Below are 24,027 nucleotides of genomic sequence, written 5' to 3'. Positions count from 1 at the left end.
GAAGCAAAGGCACTCAGTGAGAGGGAGGGGGCCTGGGGGGCCACAGCGGAGGCAGGGCTCACGGGCGCCCAGCACTGAGTGGGGCTGGTGTGCAGATCATCACCCCAGGACAGGCCCAGGATCCCCGTGCTCTTTCTGTTCTGCACTCATGCTGTGTCCTCACCTGGAAACACCCGTTTGCTTACCGCTCCCTACCCCCTGCTGCTGGAGCGAGTTCACGGGGTGGTGGGCACCCGGGGCTCACCTGAGTGCATATTCCTCCCTCGGGCGGTCACACTCTGGTATTCCCTGGTGTGGACTAATACAAAAAATATATACTCGTCTCTGCCCCCAGTTCCTGGCACAGAGCTCCTAAAACCTTTGTAATTTCCCAAGTGGTAAGAGCACAGGAGCGTTTCTGACACAGAGCTCCTAAATCCCCTGGAACTTCCTGGGTGACAGCAATGTCTCTTTTTCTAATGAAGCAACACTTAGTGGGCAGTAGAAAGACTGAGCCATGATTAGAAGCTTGGAACTTGTAGTCCCCCGCCACCTCCACCATCCACGCAGACGGGGAGAGGTTGAGTTAATGATCGGTCATGATGAAAGCTCCATAAAAATCCCACAAGCGCAGCGTTGGGAGAGCTTCCAGGCTGCTGAACACGTGGAGGTGCTGGGAGGGTGGTGCACCCGGAGTGGGTACCCAAGCTCCACATCCCTTCCCACTCATCTCTTCATCTGGCTGTTCATCTGTATTCCTTATTATATCCTTTATAACAAACAAGTAAACAAGTATTTCCCTGAGTTCTGTGAGTTGTTCTAGCAAACTATCAACCCCAAGGAGGGGGGTCACAGGAACCCTGATTTATAGCCAGTTTGTCAGAAGTACAGGTGACAACCTAGGACTTGGGATTGGCATCTGAACCGGGGGGCAGTCTTATGGGACTGAGCCCTTAACACCAGTTAGTGCCAGAATGGAATTGAATTACAGGCCATCCAGTCGGTGTCACAGAGAATTGCTTGGTGCAGGGAGGGGCGGGTGGGGTGAACCCCCGCACACCTGGTGTCAGAAGTGCTGCGAGTGTGGTACTAACATGAGAGAAAATGAGATCACGGGGTGTTTTTCCCACACCCCTGGGGAAGCCCTCTTCCTTACCTTTAGCCACATGTTTTGCTGCAGCTGACTCACCTACACCCTGGCTCTAGAAATGGGCTCGGGACATGGGTCTGGACAACCAGTGCAACCGTGGGACTAAGTGAGGGGACCTACTGAGAGCTGCGAGGGTCCACAGCCACTTCCTCCACCTGCGCAGAGAGAGGAGTGGTCCTGAGTCATGTGACGGGGGTCTCAGACCAGCTCTCAGGGCAAAGGACCAAGGAGTCTAGGGAAAGGGACCAGGTGAGGGTCTTGGGGCCCAGATTCACACCCAGGATGAGGCTGTTGCCAAGACACTGTGCAGATTTCAATTCAGTTAGGGAGAAATCCACCCAATGATGAACAGCTCCAAGATATGAAAACAGAACATTCACAGTGATTGTTTCCTTTATTCAAGGCAAAAACAATGTGACATCTCACTCAGGCAGTCTGTCTCACAAGCTGATTATTACATGAGTGGGGGAACAAACATAATTCAGATGAAAATCTGATTTGGGGAAACAAAGCCTGCCCAGCCCTCCTCAAGTTAGGAGAGCAATGATGCAGAGAGACCAAGTTCTTCAAGGATATACTTTGTGAAAGCACCCGTGTCCTCCAGGATTAGGTCCTAGGTATTTCGGCACATCGACCTCCTCTCCAAAGGTCGAGTAGTGGGCAGGGAGGAAAATCAACAGGTCTTCAGCGCTTTACAAGGATGAAATTAGCACAGGGTCGGATATAAGACAGAGCTGTCATCTGTCTGGGTTACCACTCTGGGACTTTTGTTTTCTTTCTTTTCTTTCTTCCTTTCTTTCTTTCTCTTTCTTTCCTTCTTTCTCTCTTTCTTCCTTCCTTCCTCCCTTCCTCACTCCCTTCCTTCCTCTCTCTCTTTCTCTCTCTCTCACTTTCTTTTTTCTTTCTTTCTCTATTTCTTTCTTCCTTTCTTTCTTTTTACCTTCCTTCCTTCCTTTTTTATTTCTTCCTTCCTTCCTTCCTTTCTTTCTTTCTCTCTATCAAGGTCTAACCTTCATTCAGAAAAGTGCACAAACTTCAAGCGTGCAGCTCAGTGAGACTTTGCACACTCTCTCACACACCTATAAGTACCACCCAGATCAAGATATAGAGCATCTCCAGCACCCAGAAGGCTCCCTCAGTCCCTCCCAAGCAGTACCTGCCTCCAAAGGTAACTGATGTTCTGCTTTCTGTCACCACAGATTTTTTCCTATTGTTTTAAACTTCATATTGATGAAATAAAATTCATACTTTATGGCAAGACAAGAAAAATTTAAACGTAAAATTTTTCTCTGTCCATTTGGGCCTCCTCCCTTTAGTGTGTGTTGTGCATCTGCATTAACCAGACCTCCTTAGGAGATAACATTCCTCCTTAATCTCATCAAGGGTCACAACTCTTTAGGCGATAACCTTCTTTCTTAATCTTGCAAGGGGCCATGATGACCCATGACCCACTACTCGCTTTGTACTCAGAGATCTGGATTATGTAAACTGTCAATAATACGTCATTTAATACACAGCCCTTTGTCTCAAAAACTTATGTAACTGTGCTTTGATCTCTAACAAGTGGAACAGTTCTTGGAGCTTTCTGAGAGGCTGTTCCTGGGTTATAATCCTCAGTCTGGGTCGAATGAAATTTTCTATTTCTTTCTTAGATCGACTGATTAACTTTTCTTCGACAATATGAATAGAATCACACTGTATGTATCTTTTTGTTCAGGTTTCTTTGCTCAACATTGTGTCTGTGAGATTCCTCTCTGTCATTGTGGGTGACGTGGTTGTTGTTTTTCATCATAGTAGAGTATTCCACTCTGGGAACCCTCCACAATTGTTTATTCACTCTGTTGCCAGGCATTTGAGTTGTTTGCAGTTGGGGTTATCATGAATGAGGGTTCACTAGTAATCTTATAGATGTCTGTTGGTGGGCGTAAGCCCTCATTTCTCTTAGGCACATAACTAGGAGTGAAGTTGCTGGGCCATAGGAGAGATGTATACATGGCTTTAGCAGATGCTACCCAGCAGTTCTCGGCAGGAGGCAAACCAATTGGCACCCCACCAGCAGTAGATGAGGGTTCCAGTCATTCCACGTTCTCACCAGCAGTTGGTGTTGTCTGTCTTTCCCACTGCTGTCATTCTGGAAGGTTACTTGGCACGTAGGCCTCAGACACTGCACCGACGTTGGGGCCAGCCTCACCAGGCACACGGGAGGCTGCCTTTTCTCTCGCACTTGGGTGGAGTGGATGTGTGAGATGGAGATGGTGTGGGAGTTAGGCCTGGCCTGCGAGAAGCAGTCAGCCTGCGTATGGGATGCAAAATGAAATGGGAGAAAACCTGCCTGCTAGCTTTTAAATGTTTGTTTATTCATTCAACAAGTATTGATTGAGTACCTACAAGCACTGGGAATATGGCTGTGACCAAAACAGACAAAAATCCCTCCCCTCCTGGAACTCACACTATAGTGAAGAGAGACAGGCAAATACAATTTTTTAAAGAATGTTATACTCTCTCTGTCTCTGGTGTCTTTTCTAGCACTAGGGTGATTTCCAACCAAGAGGGACCACACTATTTGGAAATGCTCATGTCTGTCCCTTGTCAGTTCAGCTCTGCTAATGTGCTTTTTGTTTTCTGAAAAGATTATCTCAACACTCTTCTTGATATAGATGGTCTCTACCTCATCTGGGAAAAGAAGTCTGTAATGGAGTAAATTTGTAGGTATTGAGTGCTGTAGATGATAACAACGCAGGGTAGGGTACAGTGAGGGCTGGGCAGCCACAGTTTCAGATCCAGTGGCCAGGCAGGGCTTCACTGAAAAGGTGTATTTGAAAAGGTGTATTTAAGTTAAGACCTGAAGGAAACGAAGCAGATATTCAGGAGAGGGAAGAAACAGGTGCAAATGCCTTGGGGTGGGAAGGTCGCTGCCCTGGTCCAGGAGCATGGAGGAGGCCAGTGTGGCTGGGGCAGAGCCAGTGGCCGGAGATGAAGAGATGAAGGAGATGAGGGGTAAGGGGGAGGGAGGTGAAGTAGGGGCCTGGAGGCACTGTAAAGGCTCTGGTTTTTCTCTGCAGTCAGACAATGGGAGTCATGGGAAGGCTCTCAGCTGAGAAGTGGCACAAGCTGACTCATCTTTTAGCAGGATCACCGGCTGCCATGAGCTTGACTAAGAGGGCCAGAAGGGCAGCTGGGAGATCACCGAGGAGCAAGAGATGATGGTGGCATGGACCAGGGCCCAAGTGGATGTGCTGAGAAGAGATTAAATTACGGATATACTTGAAGGAAGAACCAACAGAATTTGCTAATGGGATGGATATAGAATGTGAGAGAAAGAAAGACGTCAAAGCAACTGGAGGCGTAAAGTCCCTTGTTTCTGAGATCCAGAAATCTGAAGGAGGAGCCGCTTTGTTGTTGTTGCTGCTTGTTTGTTGTGGGTTTTCTGAGGAGTGGGGAGTACGGTATCAGGAACTCAGTTTTGGAAGGTAAAGTTGGGAAGATTGAGCGAGCAGTTGTATTTAAGGGACTGGAGTTCAGGAAGAAAGTCTGAGCTGACAAACACACTTGGGAATCTTCAGTGAGTGAGCAGGCTGTGCACAGGATGAGAGCCCCAGGGGGCTGCTGTAGATAGAAAAGAGAAGGGGTGAGCCCAGACGTGGCAGCAATGTAAGTGTCCATCGATGGATGAATGGATAAAGCTGTGGTGTACGTATACAATGAAATACTACTCAGCCACGAGAAAGAGTGAAATCTTGCCGTTTGCAACAACACAGATGGACCATGAGGATAATATAAGTGAAAAAAGTTGGAAGGTGAAAGAAAAAAAATCATATGGTATGATCTCACTCGTATATGGAATCTAAAAACAAAAACCAAAAAAACCCACAAGACCCCAAAAACAAATGAACAAACAAAAAAACAAAAACAAACTCATAGACACAGAGAACAGACTGGTGATTACCAGAGGGGAAGGAAGTTGGGAGGATGGGCAAAATGGGTGAAGGGGGTCAAGTGTAAGGTGATGGATGGTAACTAGACTTTGTAATGAACACAGATGTTGAATTATAATGTTGTACACCTGAAACTTATATAATGTTATATACCAATTTTACCTCAATAAAAAGAGAGAGGGAGGGAGAGAGAGAGAGAGGAGGGGTCCAGCGATGAACCTTGGACATTTCAGTGTTTGCAAGTCAGGACTGGAGGTGGAAGCAGCAAAGATCAAGAAAGAGCAGCCGGGGAGGCCGGAGGAAACCAGGAGAGCACAGGGTCGGGGAGGCCAAGTGAAGAGGGGTGGTCAACTGGGCCAAATGCTGCCCACGGGTCAGGTAAGATGAGGACTGAGAATGACCACTGGGTTTAGTGACGTGGAGGACAGTGACCTTGACAGGAGATCACTTAGTGGGGTAGTAGGAGCAGATGCCTGCCAGAAGGGGAAGAGACAAACTGGTGACACTGAGTGTGGAAGACTCCTGTGAGGAATTCCACTGCAAAGAGAAAGAGAGAAATGGGGTGGTGGCTGGAGGGGCCAGCATTGCCAAAGAGAGTTTTTTTAAACAGCTTTATTGAGATATAATTCACATTGCATAAAATCCACCCTCCCTCTTTAAAGTATACAGTTCAGTAGTTTTTAGTATATTCACCAGATTGTGCGACCGTCTCCATTGTCTAGTGTCAGAACATTTTTGTCACCCCAAAGAGAAACCCCATGTCCTTGAGCAGCCATTCCTCCTCTCCCCAAGCCCCTGGCAGTCACTGATCTACTTTCTGTCTCTATGGATTTGCCTATTCTGGACATTTCATATACATGGAATCATAGAATATGTGGTATTTTGTGACTGGCTCTTTCACTTAGCATATTTACAAAGTTCATCCATGTTGTAGCATATATCAGTATACACATAATTCTTCTTCATTGCCGAGTAACAGTCCATTGTATGTTATATACAATGTATATGCCTCGTTTTGTTCATCCATTCACCAAGTGATGAACATTTGGGTTGTTAACACTTTATGGCTCTTGTAAAAAATGCTGCTAATAAACATTCGTATACAAGTTTTTGTGTGGCCATATGTTTTCAGTTCTCTTGGGTATATACCTAGGAGTGGAAGTGCTGGATCATATGATAATTCTGTTTAATATTTTGAGGAACTGTCGAACTGTTTTCCAAAGTGACTGCACCATTTCACATTCCCAACAGCAACATATAAATGTTCCAATTTCTTCCCAATCTCATCAACATTTGTTACTGTCTTTTTTATTTTTGCCATCTGAATAGGGGAGAAGTGGTATCTCATTGTGGTTTTGATGACTAATGATGTTGAGCATCTTCTCACATGCTTATTGGCCATGAATATGTTTGGAGAAATATCTGTTCAAATCCTTTACCCATTTTTAAATTGGGTTATTTGTCTTTTTATTGTTGAGTTGTGAGAGTTCTTTATATATTCTAGATAGTAGTCCCTTATCAGATACATGATTTGCAATTATCTTCTCCCATTCTGTGGCTTGTTTTTTCATTTTCTTGATGGTGTCCTTTGTCTTTTTCTTTTTTTTTTTTCTTTTGCGGTACGCAGGCCTCTCACTGTTGTGGCCTCTCCCGTTGCGGAGCACAGGCTCCGGACGCGCAGGCTCAGCGGCCATGGCTCACAGGCCCAGCCGCTCCGCGGCATGTGGGATCTTCCCGGACCGGGGCACAAACCCGTGTCCCCTGCATCGGCAGGCGGACTCTCAACCACCGCGCCACCAGGGAATCCCGATGGTGTCCTTTGAAGCACAAAAGTTTTTAATCTTAATGAAGTCTTATTTATCTATTTTTTGTCACTTATGATTTTGTGTCTTATATAAGAACCCATTGCCTAATCCAAGGTCATAAAGAGTTATTCCTATGTTTCATCTTAGAGTTTCATAGTTTTAGCTCCTACATTTAGGTGTATGATCCATTTTGAGTTAATGTTTTATATGTTATAAGTTAGGGGGTCATCCAACTTCATTTTTTTACGTGTTGTTCCAGAACCATTTGTTGAAAGGACAATTCTTCCCCAGTGAATTTTCCTGGTACCCTTGCTGAAATTTTTGTTGTTTTTTTAATATGGGAGAAATCATGTACATGCGCACGCTGATGGGACAGGTCTGTGCAGCGGGGGACGTGGCGATGAGGGGGAAGGAGGAGAATGACTGGAGCAGTGCCCTCAGGAGGGAGGGGGTGGGATCTGGTGTCCAGTGGAGGGGCTGGCCTGAGTCAAGAGCAAGGGCGGTTCATAATACCAGGAGGAAAGATGGGCACAGATGTAGGGAGTGAACATTCTCTTCCGGTTAATTCCTTTTCTCAGGGAACGAAGGTCATGACCTGAGGGAAGACAGAGGAGGAAGGGTTGGGAGCTGAGGAGAGGAGAGGCAGTGGGAGAGGAAGTGAACTAGGAAAACACAGCGGTGCTGAGTAAGACCAGTCATTGTGGGCAGGTGTTTTCTTTAGCCACATTCAGCTTGGCAGGTGCAGGCAGAGAGGGGGTAGAGATTAAGGGGTGCCATCCTCCAAGGCCTCTGAGGGCCACCTGTGCCTGGGACAGGAGGACAAGGCTGGTTCTTAGTGGCTGAGGATGTTCATCCAGGGCGGTCTTCACCCACACACCAGGTCGAGTTGTCATCTTAAGGCAGGGAGAAAATGCTGTTGCCCCTTAATCAGGTTAGAGAACAGGGATCTGGGAGGTCCCCAGTAAGCCTCCCCCTCCCAGCTTCCCACCTGCCACAGTCTGCTCAGGCTGCCATAACAAAGTGCTGCAGACTGGCAGCCTAACCATGGACATGTATCACTCGCAGTTGTGGAGGCTGGAAGTCCAAGATCAGGGTGCCGGCATGCCTGGGTTCTGGTGAGGGCTCTTGGCTTGCAAACGGCCCTCTCCTCCCTGTCTTCACATGGCAGAGAGAGAGAGAGAGAGAGAGAGCGCTCTGGTGTTTCTTCTCACAAGGGCACTAATCCCATTGTAGGGATGGGGGTCCCCACATCATGGCCTCACCTAACTCTAATTACCTTCCAAAGGCTCCATCTCCAAATGCTGTCACATTGGGGGTTAGGGCTTCTGCATATGAATTTGGGGGAGAAACAATTCAGTCCATAGCACCATCCAACCTGATCTTGACCTCTAACAAGGACCACAAACAAGCCCAGATGCTGAACTTCAAAACAGAGGAGTGACAGAAAGAGGTTCCTGGTCCTTAGAGGGACATGTCTATATCACTGGCAACCTAAGGGGAAAAGAAAAATCTTTCATCTTTATGTTTTCTATTATGTATCTTACAGAGTGGTGATGCCTGACGTGGTAGCCACTGGCCACACGTGGCTTAACATGTGGCTAGTCAGATTTGAGATGTGCTGTAATTGTGACGTATACACTGAGTTTCGAAGAGATAATATAAAAATTTGGAAAACACCTCAATAATCTTTTCTACTGATTACGTGTCGAAATGATAATATATGTTGGCTATATTGGGTTAAAATATACTACTAAATTTATTTTTTACTTTTAAAAAATGAGGTTACTAGAAAATCTAAAATTGTGTTTGTGGCTTGTATTATATTTCTATTGGACAGAACTTAGAGAGAAGACCCTGTATCCAAACAGCTCCCAGCATGGCTGGCCCTCCTGCCTTGGTCAGGGGGCACATGTAACACCCCTAAGAGTTGTGCTTTGGAACCTTGCGCTGCAGTGGGACATCGCCTCTGTGGGGGCAGGTTTGTGACGACGCTGCTCGTGACGTGGCCTTGAACAGTTCCTGGGAGGAGCAGCCCCAGGGTGCTGGGGACCAGGCTGGTTCTTGCCTGGTTTGCGGATAGGTAAGTAATTCACATTTTAAAACACTAGAATCCCCTCAGGCACAAGATGCCCACACTCTGAGATTCTCATCCACCTGTGCCACTTCCCCTGAGCCACACCCTTGGGGCATTGGAAGCCCTTGGGGTCACCAGCACTAGTTACAGCTTGTCTTTTTCTTTATTCCCCCCAAGCACATAAGTATGAAGTTGCTGTAAGGCAAATAATGCGCATGGAGCAATTCCACTGACTTTCATACACCCGCCCCCATTTACTACTTATTAAAATTGGCTGTTAGTATTCCATTACATTGCCCACATACACAGTTTAACTATTTCCCTGTTGTTCAACATCGGAATTGTTTCCGTTTTTTTTTCCTGCCATCGTAAACAGCAGTGCTATGAATATCTTTATCTTTTTTCTGTTTGAATTATTTTATTGTAATATTTTCCCTGAAGTGAAATCGGCTGCCTAGAAAGTATATACAATTTTATGGTTCCTGTGACTTTTTTCCTTTAAATCACTCTCCCAGAAGACTGTATCACTATGTATTTTCTCCAGTGGAGTGTATGTATGTGTATACATTGGTTTCCCACAGCCCTGCCAGCTTTGGGTTTGATCATGTGTATTCATTAATACTAATTAATTGGTGTGTAACAGATAACTCCTAGATATTATCCTTTCATTTGTTCAACTGCAAATGAGAACGAGTAAAGTCCTCCCCTTAAAACCCACAAAAATTAAATAGCCTCCACCTCAATAATTTAGAAAAACATTTTTTAACTTCCTCCATTTGCCAGCATTTGGGGTACCTTAGCAGCCCCGAGGCTGCGATGCAGCCAGCCAGGCCCAAGCTTTGCCTCCTGACCCACTGTCATCATAATGGTCCGAGACGCCACCTCCAGCGAATAAAGCCATTTATCTCCTCCCAACAAACTGAAAATATATCAGACAGTCCTTCTTCCCTGTGTGGTTTAGATGAATCCTGGCATTGCTTAACTGCCGTATGTTGATTGTTCAGGACTGAGAGACATTCTGGTTTATATACAAAAAGGTTGCAGCAGACATGGCTGATGTTCTGTTCATGGCTTATTAAAACCTCAGGAAAGGGTTTCCCTGGTGGCGCAGTGGTTGGGAGTCCGCCTGATGATGCAGGGGACACGGGTTCGTGCCCCGGTCCGGGAAGATCCCACATGCCGCGGAGCGGCTGGGCCCGTGAGCCATGGCCGCTGAGCCTGCGCGTTGCGGAGCCTGTGCTCCGCAACGGGAGAGGCCAGAACAGCGAGAGGCCCGCGTACCACACACACACACACACAAAAAAAAACCTCAGGAAGGCCCCAGCCCCCTCCCAAGGGGAACTCACAAAACATCATCCTTGTGGAGCTACATCCTGGCCTGGCTGGAGATTCAGAGAAGGCTCAACAGGCCTGGCTCACAGGGAAGAAGAGAAAGGATGCACCCGCTTCCCCACTAGATGGCACCTCTCAATAAGTAACAGGGAGAGGACCCTTCCTCCACACCCTGAGCCCCAATCCTCCCGCACTGCAACACACCCCGGTGTCTACTTCCAAAAAACAGAAAAATAGAAAAGTTCATTCTAGCTAAAAATACACCATCTGTCTGGAAAAATCTCACTCGGCACTGTCGCGTCAACACCCGAAGCAGGTTAATAACCGGCCCAGAGCAGAAGGTTTCTTTGTATAATTACTGGGTCCCCCACCAAGGCTTCCTCCTCAGCTGCCTCCTTTGGCTCCCACTGCTGGCAATCCCCCGCTGCTTCCTGGCCGCAAGCCGCCACCACCCCGCCAGCCCTCTGCTCAGGCCAGGGCCCCCTCACTCTCTGCTAGGCCTGGGCCATGGGGGCCCGGGGGCTCTCAGCACCGCCTGGGTAGGTGGCCGCCAGGTGGTCACCCTGGCCTTGTCAACTCCACTCATAATCCAAAGATAAATTACTCAAACCAAGATGTCAGTAATCACCCATTAAATTGATAAGAGATTTAAGACACTCTCATTCTATTTCTTGGTGAGGATGTGATGAGATGTGCACGCCCAAAACCTGTTGCTGGGAGAGCAAATGATTGATACTGCCCCTCTGGAAAGAATTTTGATCGAATAGAAAAACAGCCTTAAAAAATATTACATACTTTTTTTTTTTTTTTTTTTTTTTTAGCGGTACGCGGGCCTCTCACTGTTGTGGCCTCTCCCGTTGCAGAGCACAGGCTCCGGACGCACAGGCTCAGTGGCCATGGCTCACGGGCCCAGCCGCTCTGCGGCATGTGGGATCTTCCCGGACCGGGGCATGAACCCGTGTCCCCTGCATCGGCAGGTGGACTCTCAACCACTGTGCCACCAAGGAAGCCCCTGAAAAATATTACATACTTTTTAATCCAGCAATTTCACATTGAGGAATCTATCTTACAGACTATCTATCATAATCGAAAATATGAACAGAATATGCACACAAAAACGTTCACAAAAATGCAGCACTATAATAGTAAAAACCTAGACAGGACACTACAGAAGGTATGTATATATGGTTTAGTGCAGTGGAATATTATAAAGCCATTACACATGTTTACGAGAGATTTCAAAATACATCACAAATGTTATTTAATGTTAACTGGTAAGAGTGTTCAAAAAGGTCTAAACAGTAAAGATGCAAATATGTTAGAAATATTAAAAGGTTTGCACAAAATATGCCAAATTTGTTAACAGTGGTTTTCTAGGTGGTGACACTTTTTTTTTTTGGGCTGTGCTGGGTCTTAGTTGTGGCACGCGGGATCTTTCGTTGCAGTGCATGGGCTCTTCGTTGTGGCATGCGGGCTTCTCTCTAGTTGTGGTGCATGGGCTTCTCTCTAGTTGTGGCGTGTGGGTTTTCTCTCTTTCTAGTTGTGGCGTGCAGACTCCAGGGCGCGTGGGCTCTCTAGTTGAGATGCGCGGGCTCAGTAGTTGTGGCACGCGGGCTTAGTTGCCTGGAGGCATGTGGGATCTTACTTTCCCGACCAGGGATCAAACCCCCGTCTCCTGCATTGGAAGGCGGATTCTTTACCACTGGACCACCAGGGAAGTCCCATGGGTGGTGATACTTTTAATGGTTCTTATTTCAGTATACTTTTCTGGATTTTTCTGTTTTCAGCAATGAATACTGACAAATAAAAGAAAAGAATACTATTCAATGACTATCTAAAAACAGAGTTAAAGGAATATACAAGAAATTGGTATAGTGGCTGCATCTGGAAAGGGGGCTGGAGCAGGGATCAGTATAGGAGGACGCCTTCCTTTTCCATTTGTATATTCTGATGTCTTCTAAGTTTTGTACCAGGCTTGTATTACCTATTCAAAAATAAATAAATGAAAAAATTTCAAAGAAGATGCAGAAATACTAAAGCCACAGTTGCTGGGAGTAGAGTGTGAGGGGAAAGCAAGGAAAGTGCTTTCAGCTCCTGGTGGAGATGAGACTCGAGGCCTGGACTCCTCTTGGGCCTAAAGTCCACCGCAAGTCACCTAGGACCTGCCTAGGCCAGTGACTTTATTCTGTAAGGCCTGCTTCACCTGACCCCAAATTGGTCAGGAGTCAGGCCATCTCCTCCCGAGGGTGGTTTTTCCAAGGGTAAAAGTAGGCAGGACAGGGAAGGGACTCCAGTGGACACTGGTGCAGGACCTCCGAGCTGGGACCACCTGTGTCCCCTGGGCCTGGCAGATAGGACCCAACACATGAGTTGAATGGGTGGGGCCCCCCCATAACTACCCAGTCACCTTCTATGAGTCAGGATAATCATCTAAAAGGACCCTACCCTGCCCCCCATCAACCCAAGCAGTGCAAATGTCCAAAGTGGCTTCATCAACCCCAGGAGTGTGGCCTGTAAAGGGCACCTGATGTGTGCTAGATGAGGCCAGATAAAGAGCAGCTTTTCTGGGCTTCCCTGGTGGCCCAGTGGTTAAGAACCTGCCTGCCAGTGCAGGAGACATGGATTCGATCCCTGGTCCGGGAAGATCCCACATGCCGTGGAGCAACTAAGCCCGTGCGCCACAGCTACTGAGCCTGCGCTCTAGAGCCCGCGAGCCACAACTACTGAAGCCAGCGAGCCACAACTACTGAAGCCCGCGTGCCTAGAGCCTGTGCTCCGCAACAAGAGAAGCCACCGCAGTGAGAAGCCCGCGCGCAGCGACGAAGACCCAACGCAGCCAAAAATAAATAAATAAATAAATTTCTAAAAAGAAGAGAGCAACTTTTCTGAGATAAAAGCTTGATCTTTCCTTAATCACCCTGGGTTCTAATTTGCCCTGAAGTTTTCTTTACACACACGGAGGTGCGGGACACTGACTCTGCTCAGCAGGAGTGCCTTCCTCTGCACCCCAGGGAGGACAGTGCAGCTTCCTTCCAGTTCCCTGGGACCCACGGGACATGCTGTGGCTGCTAGGGAGGCTCGGGGCAGTGTGTGCTCACCGGCAGCACAGGGCGCCACAGCAGCCTGGAAAGTCAGGTCGCAGGCCCTGGAACCCGGAGCTTTCATTAAAATCACAAATCACAATACCTTCCCTTCCCTTGTGCTCCATGTGTACAACTTCAAATGTCAGAGATACTTTACACAAATAGGTGGAGAAAAGGACTGTTCAGAAAACATTTATTGTAGTTTGATGACACTTAGTCAAACTGTGGTTCTGAAAGCAAAGCAAAAACAGTATTAGGGGAAATTTAGGGTGAACACATTTCTTAGAGATAGTTTATGATTCTACCACTTCAGAAAGAGCAATAATTTACTGAAAATATTTAATTTAAAAAACAGAACTCAGGAACTACTATGACTTTTCAGATGGGGAAAGCAAGCCCCTGGGAGGGTGAGAGCCCAGTCGGGCAGCTACTGGGGGAGGGGCTGGGTGCCACTGAAGTTTGTGGCTTCACTCAGCAGGCCGACTGCCCCCTCCCTGAGGCCACTCAGAAGTCACTGGGTGGGGAAGGGGCATTCAAGAGGTAAACATGATTCCAGCAGGGGACAGCCCCAAGGTCCCAAGGGAGGGCTGGTCCTGCAACGGCTGCCTGGACAGGCATCATCTTCACATGATGAGGTGAGAAGGCTGAACGTGAAGACCTTCTTCCAGCTCCTGTGTGAGTGAGAGTAGATTCAGAAAACTGCCACTACGTAGCAGCAGTCACAGCTTTACTGTTCACCAGCTTCCCAGCTGAAGGGTTGTCAGGGCACACAGGTGCACACGGCCACAAAACACGGCATCTTCTCAAATAATTCCAGAACATGATATAGCACAGACCCAGCCTCTACAGCAGGAGATTTCGCTACAGTTTAGGGTAATATTCTGATGATGTGGGGCTTCCTGCAGCTCCCCAGGCACCTTCCATGAGTCGGGGGAGAATCATCCAAATGGACCCCGCTTCCCGGAGCAGAGGCCTAGTCGTCGTACTGCACTTCCGCCCGGAGCTCCTTGGTGACGTAGTTGGCCAGCATCGCCAGCAGCTGCTGCTGCAGGGCCTCACTGCCCATGACCAGCATGGTCAGCTGCACGGCGTCCGTCCATTCCAGGTGCCTGATGATGGCAGTGGCTTCATTAAAGAGCTTCTGCTGCTCGGCAGGTGGCAGCTCCATTATGATCTGAGGAACTGGCTTAAACTGTCCACTTGTCATCCACGCGCCTAACAAACCCCCGATGGCCCCCCCTAGAAAACAGGAAGGACTCAGTTAGTTGGTTATTTATATTCATAAACGATAGCCACAGGTTCTCGCTGACTTCTCATCTACCGTCGTGACGAGTGGGCACATTCATAAGCGGGTCAGAATGGGCTTGGCTTCATGCCTGCTCCGCCAGGAGGGCAGAGGGCAAAGGTTGACACGGTCTTTGGTCGATTTGGCTCAGATAATTGACACCCAAACATGCCCTCCCCTAAGCTCTTGCACTCACAGTGCAACACAAAGCATCTCCCCTCCTGAGAGCTGTGCTAACTAAAATCCTCTTCGTGGGCAGAAGGTTTCCATGCTTCTCACAAAAATCTCTCTCATCGCAAAGAACAGGGCTGAGAAGCAAATGCATTTTCAGGGAGAACCATCTCAGCGGTGAGGCTGAGTTTCCTCCACTGGATGGCTCATATGAGCCTTAGCCCTGAACTCTGAAATTTCCAGTGGAACCACGTGGTTATAAAGGACCCAGCAGACAGATGAGGAGGTATTTTCTCTTGAAGCAATGTTTTTCATACAACCCCTCCAAAGTTGTATGATGATAAATAACAAATTTAATGTATTCAACTACTCCTCTTTCTGCTACCCCAAAAGGGCACAAACATTCTTTTTAAATGTCAATTTATTATTATCAAAGTTAAAGCACACTATTTTGGAATTTGAAGACCTTGTGTCAATGGAAAGTTCTATTTAACCAGGTCAGGTGCAGTCTGCTACAGGAAGATGTCCTAGAGCAGGGGTCTCAAACTCAAGTGCCTACAGGGGCCAGGCAGGTAGCTGAAAGGAGTGAAGTGAGCTGAGTGGGACTGTGGTGACCTGGAGAGATAGGTCACTGTCTAAAGGAGACAAGGCTACCCTAGGCCAGCCAATTGCTGCCGCATGGAATACCAAGTATGTATCTTGTAAAAGTCTTATGATTTTTAAATATCAGCAATCAGATATTGAAAAGACGCAGCCCAGCTGGACTTGGTGACTTTCTTCAAAAGAGTAGAGTATGGAAAGGGGAAACAGTAACTTTGCAGTGGAGAAACCTGGCGGACATGACCTTAGCCAGGTGATCAAGGTGAGCATCACAAGGGAGGTCCTGTGGGTGTCATGTGTCCCTGAAATGTGTGACAAGAAGGGCACTGCACCTCTATGGTATTCTTTCCAAAGATCCATAACCACAGTCTACTCGTGAGAAACACGTCAGGCAAACCCAAATTGAGAGGAGCTCTCCAAAATACCTGACCAGTACTCCTCAAAAGTATCAAAGTCATAAAAAACAAGACCGGAGAAACCCTCAGAATGGGAGAAAATATTTGCAAATGAAGCAACCGACATGGGATTAATCTCCAAAATATACAAACCGCTCATGCAGCTCAACATCAAAAAAAGAAACAACCCAATTCAAAAACAGGTGGAAGATCTAAATAGACATTTCTCCAAAGAAGATATACAGATGGCTAAAAAGCACATTAAAAGATGCTCAACACCACTAATCATTAGAGAAATGCAAATCAAAACTACAGTGAGATACCACCTCACACCAGTCAGAATGGCCATCATCAAAAAATCTACAAACAATAATAGCTGGACAGGGTGTAGAGAAAAGGGAACCCTCATGCACTGTTGGTGGGAACATAAACTGGTACAACCACTATGGAGAAGAGTATGGAGGTTCCTTAAAAAACTAAAAATAGAGCTACCATATGATCCAGCAATCCCACTCCTGGACATATATCCGGAGAAAACCATAATTCGAAAAGATACATGCACCCCAATGTTCATTGCAGTACTATTTACAATAGCCAGGACATGGAAGCAACCTAAATGTCCATCGACAGAGGAATGGATAAAGAAGATGTGGTACATATATACAATGGAATATTACTCAGCCATAAAAAAGAATGAAATAATGCCATTTGCAGCAACATGGATGGACCTAGAGATTGTCATACTGAGTAAAGTAAGTCAGACAGAGAAAGACAAATATCATATGATATCACTTATATGTGGAGTCTAAAAAAAGGTACAGATGAACTTATCTACAAAACAGAAAGAGTTACAGGTGTAGAAAACAAACTTATGGTTACCAGGGGGTAAGGGGGAGGGATAAACTGGAAGACTGGGATTGACATATACACACTACTATATATAAAACAGAAAACTAATAAGAACCTACTATATAGCACAGGGAACTCTACTCAATACTCTGTAATGGCCTATGTGGGAAAAGAATCAAAAAAAGAGTGGGATAAAAAAAAATAAGACTGGGGAGACTGAAGAGACATGACGATTAAGTGCAATGTGCTGTCTTGTGCTGGGTCTGGGACAGAAAAAGATCATGGATGCAGAAACTGATAAAATCCAAATATAGTCTGAAGAATAGTTAATAGTAATGTTAGTGTTGGTTTCTTAGTTTTGACAAGTGTACCTTGGTAATATAGGAACTGAAACTGGGTGAGAGATATATGGGAATTCTCAGCATTATCTCTGCAACTTCTCTGTAAATCTAATATTATTCCAAAATAAAAAGTTTATCTAAAAGAATGCAGCCCAGGCCACAGAGAACCCATTTGCAAGCTGGACTCAGCCAACAGTAAGTAAATCTTGCACCATCTCAGGAAACCAAGTGTGGTGGCACCTGGTAGCACACACCTTCTCTGGGGACCAGCCAGACTCATGTCCTAGAGGCTGAACACTGCCCTTCGACAGCTTCCCCCCAGTCTGAAAATAAGGAGCATTCTAGGGAGGGAGGGCCAGTCATTTACAAGTTTTACTGAACTTTTCCCCGTGACACCAGTGAAACACTTAAGAGCTGATAAGAGTTGCACTCATCTGCACTAAACCTTTATGAGAACATCAATATTTGATTTAGAGCAGCACTTAATGCAAAAAGTCGCCAGGAAATATCGACCAGAAAATTACCAAGTCTTTGGAGAAGAGAAAATTCCTTTGTTTTCTGGGTAAAATGATGCTCCTGCCCATGACCAGGGGCTGCAAGTAGCGAATCCCTGGGGTTCTCTTTGCAGACATCCTGTTCTCTACCAGCTTTTACTCAATCTGAATAAAATATGTCCTCCCAAAATGGCATTTGGGCACAGCTATATGATAAATGATCCCAGCTAGCCTTCCCTGAGCACATTAGATGGGGTGGGACAAAGATATAGGATGTCACTGAGGAAGAAGGCAATGGCCTTGTCTCCTCCCTCACGGGCTACTTTCTGGATGGCAAGAAGCTGAAGTCAAGACTCACTAATTCACAGAGTTTGGAAACGGAAATGCACAGATGGAAGGCCTGGGGCCACCCACAAGCTGATTTTTCTCCCCGGTGTGGGCTCAGCTTAATACAGTGTCCTTGAAGGTCAATCCTGCTACCAGAGGGAAGAGAGCAGGAAGCCTTACTGGTGAGCTGGGACACAGAAACCAACCTCAGCAGAAAAGCAGTCACCTCTCCAGCCTGTATTCATGTGAAGACTGCAAGCCATATAGAAAGGACTTTCACCAGACTGTGAGCTTTCCCAGGCCCTGTATCCCACCACAGGCTGCCTGGCACAGAGGAGGCATTCAGTAAATATTTACTGAGCCCAGTGCTGACCCTGTGTTGCAGGGTCCATCTGAGGCACCTCGAGGGAGGCCTTATCTGGCCCCTCCTCAAGTCAGGCCTGGACAGCAGCCAGCTCTCTGACACCACCCCTAGCCCATGGTTTGGGCCACAGAGGAATTCTTCCTGCTCCTAATCCAAGGGAAGCAACTTCATTCTACCAACAGTGAATGATGCGAAAATCAGCCAAAGTTTCATTTATTGCCAGAAACGGGTTCCCAAATAGAAGCAGGTGGTAAAAGAAGGGGACAGGGATGACCACTCTAGGAGTTAGCTTATTGCTTTTCCTGCGTTGGACTGCTTGCTTTCAGAATGGGGAAGTGCTCTGGGAACGAGCTTATGTAAAGTGGCTCTACAGCATCAGCCCCGCCTGGCAAATCTCAGCTTCCTCTCTGGATGTGTAATGGTGATGGGGGGAGGGAGACTGTCCAAGGGACCCAGGACACGCTGAAATCTTCAGACTCTAGGACACATCCCTGGGGGGAAAGGTGTCCTCCAGGTCTGCATGACACAGATGCCATTTGAGAGGGCCCTGCACTTCGGAGACATTCACACAGAAGCTCGTGTTTTCAACAGGACGACTTATGTACCCAAAGATCATTTCACAGAAGCAACCTCAACTCAACAAACTTCTCACACAGGACAGAGGCTTTTATGAGGTCTCTGTGGTTTCAAAGGTCTTTTTTTCCCAACAACTGCACTGTCCCTGTGAGGCGCTTGCACTTACCAACAGCTAGTCCTGGTGGGCCGCCCACCAAACCACCAACAAAGGCCACGGCCCCTGTGACCAGGGCGCCCTTCCCGGAGTGCCTGACGGCTGCCTTCATTTTCCTCTCCTCAGAGACGGAGCACAGCAGCCTCATGATGTCCTTCACCGCGACGGGCATCGCAACAGACCTTGAAGGAAGCATTCCAAAGGAGAGTTTTAATGAGTGAAGTGTATTTCTACCCAAATGTTACTGTTCCAAAAGTTTTAAGGAAGGTTCCCCATTTTTGGTACAGAATAGTACCTCTGCTGTATGCACGATGACGGCACCCCCCAGCTATGTGCCAAGTCCTTTGCCAAAGAGAAAGCAGGGCAGCTTTCAGTTAATAAGCAGACGGAATCAGCAGAGTGGATGAAAGGTCTTCTCTGCCCTCTGATTAACTTCTGATTTACAACCGGTTAAGGAGCAACCCTGGCCATGTGTTCCACCAGTTCATCACGAGTGACTCAAGTCTGAGCTCTCTTGCGTCAGGGCCTTTCAGCTGGCTCAGGCAATCCCCGAGCACAAACCTTGGCCGAGTGCACAAAGTCCCAGCCCCTGGTCGTCTCCTGTGTGACAGGGCATCTCAGCCCACGCCAAGCCAGAGAAGGGGAAAGCACAGGACTCTGCAACCACACAGCCTTCACCCACTGGATGACCCTGAGCAGAATGGCGGATTCCTCACCTGTAAGATGGAGATAAACCACCTATAGGCTGGATTCTTGCAAGGTGTAAGTAGAATGGAAGCAAAGTGCCTGGAGCGAGTCTGGAACACTGCAGACTCTCAGACATGATGGCTCTAAATGAACGTTTGGTTCCTAACATACACCACTGGCTTCTATAAGCAACCACTCATAGAGTCAATCCAGTTCTACTCATGAGACATCAAAGGCAAGGACAGGATGATGTAGTAAGATGAAACAACCAGAGAATAAAAGAAATCAAAGAATTCCAGGGGTTTGCATATGGATGGACAGATGACAGATGGATGGATGTACTTTGGAACAATGACCTTTCGAACAATTTTCTGGGGTCAGGAAACTGTTTGCCACACTAGTAGGAAAAGGACAGGCAGGGGCAAGAGTGAGGGCAGGGCAGGCTCCGCCCCAAGGTTGGTGGGAATGGAGAGCTTTGGCACTGATGGGCCACCTGGCAAGATAGGAAGTGAAATCAAAGCAGCAATGAGCAGGTGATTCTCCTTCCAGCTTCGGCTAGACCCAAGGCTCAGTGGGTACTTTCCTTTCTCATCAACACTCCCCTTTTCATTTAAGGCTGAGACATGCAAACATTCACTAAAGGAACTCGACTGTGGAAGTTTGGAGCAGACCCTATTACTTGATATCTTTTGGATATATGAGTTTTTTTTTTTAAACCCAAGGATAATCCAGAATTAGTCTCTAATGTAAAATGATCCTCCCAATCCCGAGAGAGAATTCTGAGCCCTTAGAACAAATCTGTGGATCTCCTGTATCACCAGTCAGAACGTCTTTGTAGTCCCAGGAGAGGTAAGAGGGATCCTGTGCCCCAGCCCCTGTAAATTTCCCCTCTTTTCCTTTTATATTCGTGACATCAGTGATTCTCCACCAGTGCATAGGAGTCACTGAAGATCTTGTTAAACACGGCCTCTATGGGCAGGGAGAGATTCTGTTATTTACAAGCACCCCCAGGTGATCTTCTGCCCTCACTCTGGACAGCAAGAGTCTATGAGAGCATGACTCAAGATGTCTGACGTCTGTTACTCAGTCCTTGAGTTCAGAAATGCAAAGAGGCATCCCCCAGATGTGTCTGTTCACCAGGGGTGTGAGAGGCAGTGGAGGGGCAGTCCTGCAGGGTTGCCCAAGGGACTAGAGGAGAATTCAAGTGTGTTTGTCTTTGCTCTGGCTCCCAAGTGTCCTAGATCTGCTAAAATGCCTGCTAGCTTCCAGGCCCCTCTGCTCACCAGCAGTGACCACGTGTAGACAGAGCACATGCCCCCTCCTCCTCCCTGCAAGAGAGCCCCCTTCCACCCTTCCAGAGGTCAAGAATTTTCCAGGCACAAATGTCAAGATAACATTATAGCATTAATAACAGCGAAGGAACTGCACTCAGAAATGGAGGGAGAGGGGAGAGAGGGTAACCTGATTTACCCAATAGCCATGGTCCTGTAAAGCTATGCAAACAAAATGTTTAATTTCAAGTACATATTAAGATAACCAAAGGAATTAATTTCATGGCAAAACCTTTCAAAAAGCTAAAAATCCTCCTGTAAAATATCTAGTCACCTTCTAGCTTAGCTCTGGTTTATATCCAGCTTTTTATCTGTCACTTATGCTGAAAAAAGGGAGATGAAGCACAGGTCCCTCGAAGGCCCCTCTGGAGGCTGCCATGAGCCTCCCATTCCCAGAGGCATGAAGACCTTGAGCCTTGCCATGCTTGATCTGCAAGTCTGGCTTCTAGGCCAGTGTACTCTGCCCAGAGGCCACTCCTGAAACAGGTTTTCTGCAGAATTACGGATCTGTACTCTTGAAACAGTTTCTTCACAGCAAGAAAAGGTATGTAAAAGAGGAAGGAAATAGATATATACCCACTTCACCCTCTACTGTCTATTAAAAAAAAAACCACAAAACAAAAAACCAGATTCCAACCTGCTCTGAATGACTTTAGGTCGAAACCCACAGGGGCTAATGGGGCATCACTGTGCAAACGCCACTTCCAACCTCCACTTAGCCCAGTTGGGCCAGCACAAGGCACAAGCCCAGAGCTCTGTAGGACTGGAGAGCCAGCAGGTGTCATGGTGTGTGGGAGGGGAGGAAAGAAGTGGCCTGATTCCAGCTGGGTTCAATGGTTCCACACCATGGGTAGAGAGGTGGCTTTGTGGCTGCCTCCATCCAAGGGAATGCTGGTTTAATTTCCTTGTAAGAATCATTTTAGAAGTTAGAGCATCAGTAGACTCTTGTTGTGGAAGAAAGATTTGCAGCCCCATCTCCTGAGCCCTTGCTAAAAAGCTCAGCCTCCCAACTTCTCCAGGGCTGCCAGATTGAGGAAAGAAGCCAGTCCTGCTTCTCCTTCTCCCACTCCAGCTGCCTTTGTCTGTAAGCAGTAGAGAAGTGGGTGAGGAGGGAGGAGACAGGAGCACTCTGATGGGGACAGTCCTCAATGGGGTGGGAGTGTGCCTCCCCCCATATCACACCTATTTCAGAATCAGATTTGTCCACGAAACAGGCTCCGGTCACAGGAAGCCCATCTGCCAGCCACAGGGAAGGCAAATGCCAACGTGAAGCCCTGGTTTCGTGTAAGCACCCAGGCTGGTCTGCCGATTACAGCAGGGATCTGGGGGAGAGGGAGGTGAGCCCATCCCTGGGACTATAGCCTGGCTTTCTGAGGTGGACCAGATTGTGAGAGATGAAGAGAGGAAGGCTGCAGAGCTAACACAGACCTCCATGCACACAGCACTTTTTAAAAATTAGAAAAGCAGGGCCTCTTAAGAATCAGAGCAATGTTGCTCACCTGCAATCCTCAGTACTTTCTACTTTGCTGGTGAAATTTACAAAGCTCCAGTGTGCCCACTGGCTCCTATAAACCGTGTCTTTCCACCTCTCTATGCTCCAGGGCAAAGACTGGATCCCATCAGCAAACATTGTCAGATTAGCCCACAGACTTTTTAAAAACGAATTAGTTGCCAGAATTTTAAAATCAAGAGATTTCACATACAACTCAGACTTCTGATTTCTCCTGAAAAATCAAAAGCACAAGCCACACTGGGGCCACCATCTGCAGCAACGCAGGCCAGAGCGGAGCAGGACCCTAGCAGAGCACACCTTACCTACCTACCTGGCCCATGAGCAGGTCGCTTCACACCCTCTCTAAATATTCCTATTTCTTTTGTTTGTTTGTTTTAAAGGCTAAAGAAGCTACCAGTCCCCACAAAGCTAATCTCCCCCAGCCCCTAAATCAGTAACATCCCTTCCTGATCATCTCTAAACTAGCGTCCAGATTCTCTTCCCAGAGGGCAAGGCCAACGGTGCTCCGCCCTGCGGATGTAACACCAGCCACACGCACCGCGGTTCCTGTGGGAAGTGACACGCGCGGGCACACGCACACACAGGAGTTCCTGCGGGAGGTGACACGCACACACAGCCCTCCGTGTACCCCGATTCTCCATATGGAAAATGAATGCACGAAGAGCGTGCGCCCCGCACGGGAGGGCCAGGCCCGCGGCCAGCTGGCACGGCAGCCGCTCCGGGCGCCCCTCCCCCTCCCGGCTCCAGCAGCTCGGAACCCTTTACCTGCGGAGGCGGCGCCGTGAGGTCACAGGCCGGCAGGCGCTGGGACACCAGGCCGCCCCTCCTGGCGCGCAGGCCCCACCCTCCCGCCTTCCGGCTCTTCAGCGCTGGGCCTTCCGGGGCGCCACCCACCTGGTCGCGCAGCCGCCGCCGCCGCCTCCGCCTCCGCCTCCTCCTCCGCAGCCGCGCTCCCGGCCCAGGCCCGGCTCCGGGAGCGGCCCTCCCGGATGCGGCACCTGGCGTGGGGTCGCTGGGGCCCCGAGGCCGCGCGCACCCCTGCCTTCCACCCCACCCACACCCGTTTTAGGTCGGGGTTCCCTTGGACCTTGCTCAAGCCCGGGGTCCTCCTGGGAGACCCTTTCTCTCTTTGGCCCTTCGCTCAGGACCTAGGGACCCCTCCCTTCCCCCCATTTCCGGCGCGGGTGAGAGCACGGCAGCCTTGGCAAGTAAAGGCGCTGAATTAACATTCGGTGAATATTCGGGGCAGAGTCAAACATCAGCTGGCCGCAGTGCGGGTACCGGCGGCATCTGGGTCTGGGGTTTGAAAAGGCCTAGCGCCACCTCTGCTCCTGGGGTTCCAAGGGAAGAGGAGGTGCAGTTTCGGGGCAAAGCTGAGGTTGGGGAGCCTCTTGGGAGGGTGCAGAGGCTGAGGGTGGTGAGTAACAGAAGGGCCAGGGACTACTTTAGGGGGCATATGGAGAAGGCTTCCCCCCATCTCCTCCGAGCCCCCCAGACAAGACCTGGCCTGGAACCATCTCAAATCTGAAAAAGACTTCTGGGGACTTTCCGTGCACCGTCTCAATCGTGACAGCAATCTAGG

General features: G+C 48.1%; 1 protein-coding gene across 2 annotated transcripts; it reads right to left on the bottom strand.

Annotated features, from left to right (window-relative positions):
* Positions 1-13,524: 13,524 nt before the first annotated feature.
* C19H19orf12 (chromosome 19 C19orf12 homolog) lies at positions 13,525-23,306 on the bottom strand. 2 transcript variants are annotated; one of them, XM_060084368.1, is made up of 3 exons: positions 23,211-23,306; positions 18,927-19,096; positions 13,525-14,597 (listed from the first exon to the last, which is right to left on the bottom strand). In XM_060084368.1, the coding sequence occupies exons 2-3, from the start codon at positions 19,084-19,086 to the stop codon at positions 14,332-14,334; spliced, it is 426 nt and encodes a 141-aa protein (XP_059940351.1). In that variant the 5' UTR covers positions 19,087-19,096; positions 23,211-23,306; the 3' UTR covers positions 13,525-14,331. The 2 variants fall into 2 exon arrangements, with proteins under 2 accessions (XP_059940351.1, XP_059940350.1); XM_060084367.1 differs by having other exon boundaries at positions 23,215-23,290.
* Positions 23,307-24,027: the final 721 nt, after the last annotated feature.

This window comes from Mesoplodon densirostris, chromosome 19 (genome assembly GCF_025265405.1).
Source record: "Mesoplodon densirostris isolate mMesDen1 chromosome 19, mMesDen1 primary haplotype, whole genome shotgun sequence".
In the NCBI taxonomy this organism is placed as follows: Eukaryota; Metazoa; Chordata; class Mammalia; order Artiodactyla; family Ziphiidae; genus Mesoplodon; species Mesoplodon densirostris.
This window is presented reverse-complemented; position numbering and strand designations above follow the sequence as displayed.